Source organism: Ambystoma mexicanum, chromosome 13, assembly GCF_040938575.1.
Source record: "Ambystoma mexicanum isolate Mex_15411 chromosome 13, UKY_AmexF1_1, whole genome shotgun sequence".
NCBI lineage: Eukaryota > Metazoa > Chordata > Amphibia > Caudata > Ambystomatidae > Ambystoma > Ambystoma mexicanum.
In genome coordinates this window covers 440,415,428-440,427,713 of record NC_090938.1, presented here as the reverse complement: position 1 = coordinate 440,427,713, position 12,286 = coordinate 440,415,428, and the positions used below count along the sequence as shown (strand labels likewise).

At 42.8% G+C, this 12,286-nt stretch overlaps 1 protein-coding gene across 1 annotated transcript in view; it reads left to right on the top strand.

The window, feature by feature from the left end:
* LOC138520423 (uncharacterized) overlaps nucleotides 1-5,404 on the top strand; it is a 201,969-nt gene extending 196,565 nt beyond the window's left edge. Inside the window, exons 6-8 of the mRNA XM_069632821.1 lie at nucleotides 1,127-1,276; nucleotides 1,989-2,084; nucleotides 5,255-5,404. Of these exons, the coding sequence (XP_069488922.1) occupies nucleotides 1,127-1,276; nucleotides 1,989-2,084; nucleotides 5,255-5,404 (396 nt within the window). The remainder of the gene's footprint in view (nucleotides 1-1,126; nucleotides 1,277-1,988; nucleotides 2,085-5,254) is intronic.
* The last annotated feature ends 6,882 nt before the right edge of the window (nucleotides 5,405-12,286 follow it).

Here is a 12,286-nt window from a genome sequence, read left to right as displayed (position 1 = left end):
AATATTTACAAAAAGTCCTTTCTTTATCTCCCTTCAAGAACCCACGCCCATTCTGGAGGGCAGAAGGGGTGGCTCTTTAATTTTCAAAGTCTACAAATCTCCATCATCCCTTCAAAATGGCTGTTTAACAAACTGAACATTTTCCCATTCGTGCATCTCTTCTTTTAAGAGGGAGATGCCTTGTTGCAGAGTAGATTTTCTAATTATGCCTTTTCACTTACTCATGACTACTTGTCCAAGACTCGTTGTGCAGAAATGTGGGCAAAGTCTGTCAGATAACAATATGATAAAAAGAGGCCTTGCTTAACATTTCATCCTGTCTTCTACTGAACTGTGTGAGCAGAATGTGCTGCCTTTATTGCTCTTTAGAAGAAAATGCAATCACAAGAACACCAGACTAGAAGACACTCATGTGTTAATCAAATAATGAAAATGCTGCATACATGAGTCTGGTTGATTGTATATGTTTCCAGCTTTAAACAGTAGTAGCACCCTATGCACTTTACCATTGATCTCATCAGGTAAATGTTGTCAGTTTCAGGTATACCCAATGAAACTGAATGTCTAAATCTACTGCATCCCCTCACTATGAATTTGTGGTTGTAGCGCATAGTCAGCATAGCACCAGATGCGGTGCTAAAATGCTAAAAGACAGAGCTGGGCCCTGTAATGTCTTAATTAGTCAACCTCTACCACCTACTAATACATCTCCATTAAAGGGACTCAGTTTTCATTGTTGCCCCCCTCTTCCTCCACCTCCACAAGCCACACACACAAAGCCTTGGAATTCTAAAGGAAGAGTAGACAGATAATGGCAAGGACAGGACTGAGGAGTGCCATATAGCCATGACATCTGAAGACACAGTCACTACAGTCTCATTTATTTGTCAAGTTCCTTCATATTTTCATTTGCAGGTAATTGCTGAGTATAGATGTAATTGATGAAGTGTACGCGTGACTCACAGTCACCTTAAAATTACCCTCCCACAGGCAATGTCATGTTAAGCACTAATTATCTCTTATGAAAGATTATACAAATTCTCATGGGCACTGGTTTTTAATAAGTATGTCACCATAGTCTTGGATTTAATAAGACTTTAATGCTTTGCTCTGTATGCGTGTGAAGGTTGAGTCAGCCGTTCTTACACTCCTTGAGGTGACACATCAAATCAACAGGTTTTACAGCAAGCTTCACGATTTACTTGGAAGCAACAGCAAAACTCTGGAGACTTTTCAAACACATCTTCATCGCCAGATGGAGGATCTGAGGGATTGTGTAAGTAACATTTTGCAATTTCTTAGATTTCTTTCTTCAAACATATGATTTTGCTTTCAACCAATGAAAACATAGCATTTCCTGTTACAGAACACCTCATTTAATCAATCAGCCATTTTCACCACAGTATGAATCATCGAATCACAATAATCTAACACACACACTTTGCATGCACAACTATAATATTGAGGGCAATCAAGAGGTGGCCACGCACATAGGTGCATGCAGATGCATACCTCTAGATAGGTTATATTAGGATCAGGGAGATCATAATGTTGTCATGACTAATCCATCAGCTGACTCAACAGCCCTTGATGCCTGAGAAGATTGACACTGTATTATTATTACATTTTATTATTAGGATTTCTCATTTTAAATACAAATGCACATTTAAGCAATATATATAACCTGCTTCCATTAGCATATCTACAATTGGATGCATTCCATCATGTCCCGGAAGGTGCATTTTAATTTTTTTTCCAATGCATATTTGTGCACCATCTTTCTCCAATGGTAGGAATGAAAGACCCTTTTCTCTTTCAATTGCTCATGATCAATGTCTTTGTCTTCTGGAACTGTGATCCTTTAAAGGTTTCATATTTATCATGTCCAAGGATGGTCCTCGGTTTGGTTCAATGTCTACATTTGGGAAGTTTGATGAACTGTTATTGATTTCTAGTGGCACTCTCAAGAAAATGTTCCTATTTTTCAGACTTCGATGAATCAGATGCCCTCAAGTCTACAATGGGAAATACAGAAAGGAATACATGAATATTTCAGCAAGCTGTTAGAGATATCTTCCGAAAAGGTAATTTGGACACTTCTTAAAATTGTTCACAGTTTTCGATAGAGCATAAATTGACTCGGATCCTTGTCAGTGGCAGCTGGATAGCAGCTGTCTCTCTACTTAATGAATGGTGTGTCTTAAGCTCATGCCAGGAGATAGATTATATACAGTGCCATAGTGAACTAACTTACATGACAACTTTACAGATAAATGTGCCTTTATCTTATAAATGATATCAAAGTATATTTAGATGTCATTGTTTTGTCTTCTGTATCTGCTTGGCTCTTATTAGGTGTCAATGTGTATTTACTTCATATAGCACATTGGTGTGTGCTTGGTTCATACCTTACATTTTCTCACACCTATCACACATCAGCAGGTGATTGGATCATTTCTGCCATGAGTGTGCGCATAGCTAAACATCTTTATACATCAGCGTTCAGAATTAAATTAGGTTTGTGCTCACATTGTGATCCCACATTGTGTTATGTTGCCCCATATCAATTAGCAATTATTTGACTCAGTGGTGCAATTTATATTAACCATGCCCTGTCAGTCATAGAACCTTTCAATTGATTAGTGCACCCTGAACACAGCAGACGCACACTCACAAAGTGGAGGGTCTCAGCTGTAACGCAATAAATGGTGGGGCATCATTGGTGCATTAAGGGCCAACTAAGGGATGGTGGAGCCTTCCACGACACCCACCATCATAATAACACCCTGATGAAATGCCCCAGAGCAAGGGTTTCCAGGCACAGAGGTCAGCTGGCTGACCCCATTGGTGCGCCATTGCTCTGGGCCAGGCAATCAGCAGACGCATTGAGATCCCCCTTGTAGACCATCTACTGAGTCATCTATATCCTCTGCCTCGCCTGGAAGCTTCATTGACTCTGGATAGGTTCCGTTCGTGGGTCCTTCCCTTGCCACATGTAGCAGGCAGGCTCAGTGTAGTCTCGAGACTTTGGCCAACTGCACCGTGGTGTACATGCAGGGCTAGCAGTGGTAGGATGCGAGGCAATAGGTGGCAGGGTGGTTTTAGATTCTTCCAATTCAAATAAGGCGGCTGTTGTGGACAGTGAGGTCCAGAGTACCCGGAAGTGTGGTTTTGTACTTCCAGACCAACAAGGGTAGGGCAGCTCAAGAGGCAGATTTACCTTTCACTCTTAGCCTTTCAACTTTGTTGTTCTGGTCTGTTCCGGTCTACCCCTTTTTGAATTATTTTCCTTCTAAATTTGTATTCTCATTTTTACTTTCCCTCACAGTTTTGTGGCTTGCTCCTTGGACCCTTTCACAGGGTACTTTTTCTCATTTCCCTGTAGGTTTCCTTCCACTCTTGCTGCTCCTTTCCAGTCGTGGTTTCCTTTTGTTTGGCCCCTATTCTCCCCGGGCAACTCATGGGGAGTATGCCCCTAGATTTTATATTCACTTGTTTCTACTTTCGTTTTGCAGGGGTGCAGGGCCGTCATTTAGGAGTCGCCAGGGGTCGCAACTGTGGCCCCTGAGGTCTCCCTTGCTACCTCTAAAAATAAAATAAAAGAATTCAAAATCTTTTTTTTTTTATTTTTAACTGCATCTACCTGGGCTATGGCCAGCTCCATGTGGCTCTTTGCTTCAGGAGTGGCTTGCTTTCTTGTTCAGGCCTCTTAAAAATAAGCAGGGGTTCCACAAGTCTAACACTTTCAGCAGTGACCCATAATAAGAAATAATAGGAATAACAAAGCATTTGTCTTTCTGGAGTTCTATACAATAATTGCTAAACTCATTACTGGTTTATTTCAGGTACACTTCAAGGGATGCGTCACTGATTTAGTCTGTTCTTAAAGACCTCAACTCAGCCTTTCATCCTTCTGAAGTCGATAAATGAGTACCAACACAGGTTGGGTGATATTGTATGTATATTTGTTCTATATAAAGCGCTTAAGCGTAAGTGCTGTATAATAACACATCATTATCAGTTGTTCTATGGACGTCTTCTTGCATGCACAGTCATTTGGTAATATGGGCCTTTACACACTGATCTTAATGATACATATGGTGATCCATTTTTGTATGAAATGTATATCACATTATAGTGATATCGTAACCATATTTTGTGTAGTGTACTTAAGAACAATGCTATGTGATGCAACTTCCTGTTTTGTCAAGCAGTGAAAGATCGTGTTCCATCACTTCCCGTGATATGATATGATATGATATGATATGATATAGCATTTATAACGTGCCTATACACAAGTGTTTCAAGGCGCGACTAGGCATGGGAGGGGAAACAGTGGGAAGACAGACAACGATCCTACTAGGCCAGGTGTCATTCAGATCGCGCAAGTGCATGGATGGGGAGAAGGGAGAAAGTGTCACTCCGGGTAGGGTGAAATTACATCACTTCCTGTGATGTCATCAGAGGTCAAGGGTCGTGTGATGTCACTTCCACTACACCTGGCATTTTCGTGAAATGATGTCCCTGCAGGGATGCTGTGTTTTGTTTCTTTCCTCTTCCCATTTGCCCCGTAACTCCATAGGGGTCCCCAAACGTTACATTGGAGGTGGCTCTTTAGAGTCACTAGGGCACCTGGGACTTTCCTTCAGGTGGTTTACCTGGGCAGTTACTGTGCTTTCCCCGAGTATTTATTTATCCCCAACATTGCATTCAAGCCAGTTCACCCTATCCGTGACCCCAGCAGACTATTAGATCATATCTAACATCTGTGTGTATAATTGCCAATGTGACGGAATTGGCCCAGTATTTCACACCCTGAAAGCATGCCCTAAATAGCGGTATTCACTAACGTTACCTGACACATAATGTGGAACCATAGGCCTGGCAGAAAAAATGAAAGAAGTGTCAGGAATGGCACATACACGCTTTGGTAATGTACTGCCTCATTTATCACCAAAGGGATTCCTCGAATATATTCATTGGTATGGGGGTGGTCCATAGACGGTGCTAAGAAGACCATTGGTTTTATAGAAACTCTGAATTCATTCATTTATGCATAAGTAACATAAAGGTGTCTTGAAAAGTGACAATAAAAACCTAATTTATAATGTGGGAGGACTAATGACAGAGGAACAACAGTCGAGGAGACATACACGAGTGAAATACCCACATTATCACTTTCAGGAGCCTGCATTCAAAATGTGTGTCTATTTGGTCCATTTGCGCTATTAACCATTTCTTCCTGTTCTTCTAGGATAATAATCTGTGCGCCCGGAATATCATACGAATCGAAGTGCAAAAACAACTACAGTTCACAGCCCAACTCACAACCCGGATCAAAAGACAGACTCTAACAAGGGCATCCGTGCAAGGAGAGGACAATCAGAATGCAATATTTAATTAAATATTGTTGTGTATTTAAATATATATGTATTACTTTTTATAGAATGCATTTGTAGTGTTTATGTAAAATCATGTTTTATTACACAACGATGTATTTTTTATGAACTTCATGTCTAATATTTTTCCCCATCAGTTGCCTAGGATATTCAAAATATGTAGTACTCACGTTGGGGAACATTTTACGAGTATGTCATGTTATGTTATGCTATATTATGTTGATTTATGCTGAGCACCACTGTCATTTCTATTGTTTCTAGGTGCTCTCGTGATTCTGAAATAAAGCGGGGTTGGTTGGTTAGGGGAGAAAGAGAGAAAAGACAGGCGTTGTGCTCAGCTGTTGATGTGCATGCAGAACCAGCAGTTACTGTCATCTGTGCAGGTGTGTTTTCTAGGTGTATTTTGCTGTGTACACCGGAAGTGTATTGTTGCCGAACGGGAGACATCTAGCGTTTGATTTGCACTTCTAACTAACCAGCAGCAGTGTATGTTATGCTGACATAGCATCACTTTGTGTGAGCTTTGAGGCTGTTCTTTACTCAGCCTAATGTGAATTCCCATTCCTGTGAGGCAGTGCCCTCTCACCCTTCTAGAAGCCCTCATTGCTTGTTCCAGCTGCTCCTTTGTGCATTCTACAGCTTAGCCTTGGGGGTTACCTCCTGGTTCCTTTGAGTAGACAGTGTCTCACCCTTTCCAGCAGTCCCCACTAGTCATTGCTGCTTCCCCACTCTGCATTCATCTACTCATCTCTGTACTGTTTTGAGGTTGCCTGCTCAACTCCCACCCCTGCTTGGCTCCATAGGCGTTGCTAGGGGTGGAGGGGGCTAAGGGGCTATAGCCCCTGGTCTTTTGGTTGTAGCCCCGGATAGAATCTCAGGGGCTACAACCAAAAGGCTAGCTAGCCCTGAGTCCCGACAGTCCCGACATAAGCGTAGCCCCGGGTCTTTTCCAGACCTAGCAACACCCCTGCTTGGCTCTGTGTCTCCTCACTTACAATGTCCCCTGTGCTCATTCCCACAGCCCTGCTGTATGTTTCCCTGCTCAGCTACCACCCCTGCTTGGTTCTGCCCTGCTATGTGATCCCCGCACAGCTCCCTTGCCTGCCCAGGGGTGCAAGCTCTGCTCTGGGATTCTGTAAGAGCAGAGCATGAGGCTATGTGGCTGTGAGCAAAGCTATGGGATTTCCTGTATGCTTGCAAGGCCAGCATAGGAGAAGGGCTTGCACAGACATCCTTAAATGTTTATATACAAAGTGAATTATTCATCATGTACACAAACAGATTGTCTTATTTTCAAAGGTGTTCACTAGAGTATTGCCATTGAATATTGCTCTGCCTAACAAGGACTATTAGGACCACACAGGACAGGAGGATGAAAGGCTATGTCACCATGCTGTAATTGAAAACAGTGACCAAAATGTTACACGTCTCTTATCACAGAAGGCATGAATACTTGTGTTAGTTTCAATAACAATCTGGTGATCATTCTGTGGAAACTACATCATAAAATGCAGCTGTTAAAATATTAAATTAAAATTAGCACAGTATGGGCTTAATCTAAAAATAGTAGAGACTAATGAGGAAGTGGCTGTTCCAGAAATGTGTCACAGAGAGCCTCTTGAACACACCAACTCTCAAAGAAAGTTTTAGAAGAGTACAGAGGCCCACTAAAGGGTGTGCCTCCCTCCAACCTCTCTCTCTCTCTCTCTCTCTCTCTCTCTCTCTCCCTCTCTCTCTCTCTCTTTCCCTCTCTCTCTCTTTCTCTCTCTCTTTCTTCCTTCTAATCTCCTCTCTACAACTCCACCCACCATCTCATCTCTATCTCCCTCCCACACCCTGTTCTCTCCCTGTAATGTTCCTCTCTCGATTGCCTAACTCCATCCACCGACCTTACTCCCTACTACTCTCTCTCTCTCTCCTTCATACCAATGCTACTGTCCCATCTCCACACTGCCACTACTATTCCCTCTCCCCACTAATGCTACTCCCCCCTCTCTACTCCTCTACCACTACTCTCCCTCTACTACACTCCAACCACACTTTCTCTCACATTCACTCACCTTTTACTTTCCCAGTTACCTTCTCATTAACTCCCTGTTCTCCCTCTGTTAGTCCCACTTAAACACCTTACATGCACACTGAAACCACAGTACCACTTTCATGCACCAACCAATACCTCACCTTGCACACTCCTTCAGCAATTCTCCTCTACTCTTTCTTCCAAGTCTGCATCCTCCCCTATGCTTCTGGCTGACTGAGGAGACTGTGAAAGGAAATTTACATTGGCTTCTTTAGAGCTGTCACAGTGTTCAGCCATGATGGAATATGGTTGGAGGGGCAGGAGCCATCTTATAATGTGAGGGTTGCTGTCCCTTTTCTGGGCCACCCACATAAGGGTGCATGTTACTGTTATTAGCCTACATTTCTTTTCTAATAGATACATTCGCAGGATGCTGTGTATGGCCCACTGGATTGCCAGATATTCCAGTTTCATTACCAGATAATGCTTCTCCCTTGTGAAGACTTTGCAGCTGATGAATAGAACAGGCGCTCCTCCCCCTCGTGGGTCTGTGAAAGGGCCGCTCCCACTCCCACTGAGGAAGGATATGTCTGTAACAGGAATTCCTCAATGAAGACCGCCACAATCAAGTCTTGGCTTTTACAGAGGGCCGTTTTCAGTCTCTCAAAGGCCAATTGAGCTCAGTGGTCCCACTTGTGTGTTGGCATGAGCATTAGTCAGCTTGTCTGTCAAGAGGGCCGTTAACTCAGAGAAGGTGGAGATAATCTTTGATAATACCCCACCAGACCTTGCAATACTGAGGTTTCCTTTCTTAGTAATGGGATACTTGACACTTTGGACGGTCCCTACCTTACTGGTTTGGGGCAAAACCGGGCCATTTCCCACTTGAAAGACGAGGTACTTGGCTGATGACTAAGCCAAGTGACATTTTGCTGGATTTTCACTGGCATTTTCTAACAAAATCTTTTACCATCTAATTCACCACTAATCAGTGTGCATTCCAACCACAACCACAGATATAGAAATCACCTGTTCTAGCCATTGTAAAAAGGGACATCAATACATTTCCAATTCTTGCCCACATTTTCCAAAATGGAGCTTTTCCTGTAGTACTCAAGATGTGGTGTCCAAGTCCTAAATTTTTGTGATGAAGGATAAACAATTTTGAACACTGAGAATGTGAAAGTATAGCAGTAAACAATATGCAGTTGCCATGAAATCAGTAGTACGTCAATATTAAAGGCATGGTCTAGTAAAATTTTTTATTGTCCCTACGGGTCGGCCATGTTTTTTTAAGCCTAAGTGGCTCGATTTTAGAAAACTTTCCTATGGACCTTACCTGAGTTTTCGTCCATTAAACGCACGCGAAAACAAGCACCAGGGAGCCGCCATTTTCTGATAATCCTATCTTTTCCCCGATCGCCCTGGCTGACCTGCTTTTGCGGCACTAAATCAATTCCCCCGCCCCTGAGCCTGACATTATCAAAACATTCATATTCCCCCGCCTCTCTCCGTGACGTTACTGTTCTGCGTAGGCAAATGCGCCCAGTTGTCTTCTACGCGACTCCACACAGAACCCGGAAACCAACACAGACCATCTCACAACACAGCGCGCCACAATTCGGAATATGAAACTGTACTTTAAAATCAAACAGCAACACGGTACATTTGGTAAAGTACATTTATTTTACATTAAATGTTTAGAGAATATTCAGCAATTGCCATATGAACTCCGAAAGCCATTTATTTTATTTTATCTGTATCCGCCATGGTACACAGGGTGTTGCTTTTCGTTAAAAGAAGCACTTTGGAAGCACGGTGAACCGCAAGGCTGTTCCATCAACTAGGCACTAGTCCATCGTAAAGGTTGATATGTTGCTTCTAGCCACTAGTACAGCGTAAGGGCATGTGGGCCCTTGGCGATCGTCCCATAACATTGTTAGTGTGCTCCAGTTGTTCACACGAAGCTGCAGGTGTCTACTGTAAAAGCCATCTGCTGGTGTCTCAAACCGATGGCAGTAGCAGAAGGGGAGCAAATACCTGTTATGAAAACAAAAAAATTATAATTAGTCTCGCCAGCCGATCTTCATTAATATTACTTATTTTATTTATTACAGCCGATCAGAAACTATTTGCTTGCAAGGATAGTTCAATGGAGTATGTTCAGCTCTAAAATCAATGCGAAAGGTAACAAAATAAATCGAGGCCAACACACAATGATAAACGACAGTTAGTCTACATGCGTGAGGAATGATATGATATATGATATGGCATTTGTAACGCGCCTATACTCAAGTGTTTCTAGGCGTGACGAGGCAGGTGGGGAACAAGGGCAGACAGACAACGATCCTACTAGGCCAGGTGTCTTTCTGATCACGCATGGGGAAGGGCTGTACATGGTTAGTTGAATACAAATTAAATAATAGGGCCAGCTGGTGGCAAGTGCAAGGTAAATGCCGGGAGAAGGGGCTGAAGGATACAGAGACAGTCCCGTAGTGCAGGTAGGCAGTGCAGGGAAAAGTGGCTGGGCCAAGGACCGAGATCGGTGAGACCAGTGGACCTGCATGCCCATGTGCCCACTACGAACACGTTTTACTTGCTTTTCCTAGCTCTTCATTCATTAATTTATTCATGCATCCATTCATTAAATCTTCATTCCGGTATAAAAGCGTGTAAAGATTTACTTACATTATATTTGAAATTTCCATTGTGTCTCTTCATAATGCAGTCTGTAAAACGGACCGTGCTCTTGACAACAATTTTTCGTATACTGAACTAAAATGAAACTCGGTCTAGTTTCTGAATTTTCTGCCTTATCGTCTCTTACGTTATTGCGCACCCCCTTCAAATGTAGTTCTTTCGGCATGGTCCCTGTCTCAAGGTAAAAAAACAATAGACCCTTATACTTCCAGTGCGACTTGTGGGCCTCATCTGGGCGCTGTCCTTCGCATTCTTTATTTGCAACATCACGTAGTATAGGCATCTGTGAGAACTTGAAGTTTAGAATCCGTCTATGTAGTGCGCCTCAATGTGCAAATGCGAACTGGCTTCTCTCCCAAATGCCAAGGCCCGCTTGGCTGGCGCGTTCTAAGTGCCCCAATTTTGTCCCCGTTGTCTGCGACCTTTGCAGCCCAAATTGAGACATTTAATTTTTGGCGGAAGGTCAGGGAAAGTATAAAGTACCACAGGAGTTTAGTTAAAAGTGAGATTTATTGTTTGTTTGTTTGTTTTATTATTTGCAATACGCAAGCCTCCCCTCTGTTAACAGTGCGCAGCATTTACATTTACATGAGATGAGACATGAGAAAAATATATACATACACATATGTGAGGTGAATAGAGAGAATTCAAAGATGACACCCAGCTTGTTCGCCACCCATGATGGTGAAGGTAGGGGTTAGGTTTACAGGTACACTGTACAATAACATTTATTTACAAAAAGACAATTGTATTGCAATTATTTAAACCGGGATTTGTACTTCACAATCAGCTGTGCTTCGGGTGGGCATGGCACAGTCGCAATGTTCGGTGGCAATGGATCACTGCTCTGCATAGAAACATCCAAAATTCCATATCTGTGCTTCTCTAACACAGCAACAATAAGGCCTTTCACAAAGTCGAACTGCATTTCATCATAGACTGGTTTGATCACCCATTGCTTACTTCGTTTTGAAAACACCTTAGTGTAGCGAGGCATCCTTACTTTACCCCTAGTCCTAGATTGTTCACGCCCGACATTGCTGTTATGGGCCAAGACCGCTAGTAGAGTGCGATGTTTCATGCCCCGAAAGCTAAAATGCAAGCGCTTTGGCCTGTACTTTAGGCACATATTGTGGAACACCTCCAAATCTCCTGTGTGACAGAATTCTGTCAGTCCTCTCAAATCTCTTGATAGAGTTTTGTCGAAAACAATCTTCTCAATGGCTTTGTGTGTCGGTGAAGATGGAATCAACCACTTCCTCTTCCGTGCCTCCTCTGGGGACAAAGGGCCATGTTCACATTGGTGGAAATGTTGATTTGCTGTCCAGCGGTGAACGTTAGTACAGTGGTGCATCAGTGACCGCCATTTTTCAAGTAGTATTTCCACTGACCCCTCACAAGTTTTTGAGCTCCACCAAAGATGGTTGGTGATAGAATGTGACCACTGCAAAATACTTTCAAAACCTTTTTTTTTCCCTGCAGCCGAGATTTTCTTATTGATTGATTTAGCAAGATGCCATACGTCAAATTGATGTTTAATATGTGGGAACTGCTCTCTCATTGTCTTGGCAATTGAAACGTGTCTATCCGTGGCTATGAGGTCGATTTGCATTCCCCTTGATTGTAGATATTCCACTGATTTTATAAATCCTAGTTTCTCCATGGCCACTGACGATGTATATTGTGTTACCTGCACGACCACTGAACTCACAATTTTCTTACTATCCATGTCCTGAAAGTGGTAGGTGCAGTACTTGGCAGAAAATCCAGGGCTGTCGCACTGTCCATCGCCGGCTAGCCTGACTCGTTTGCCTTCGAATGTACTTGCAAGAGACAATTGTTCAATTTTCCAAGCATCACTAATGGCCGGAAACAGATAATCACGTTGGTATATGTAGTACAGCGCTTTAGAAATGAAATGGAGTCCCACAAACTGAAAGAAAGCCTCTAACTTTCTAAAACTGGAGCCACTAAAAAGTGATGCAGCTGCACACAGTAGATTGCCTGCTGGCAGTTTCCCCAGCATCGGTTGTGCAGACCATGAGAACCTATGATTTAATCTACAAGCGGCATTTATTTTGACGTTACTGCCTTTTATTTGACGAGTCACATTAATCAATGGCTTCCCACATACTTTCCCTCTAATGGAATGCACACATTTCAGCAT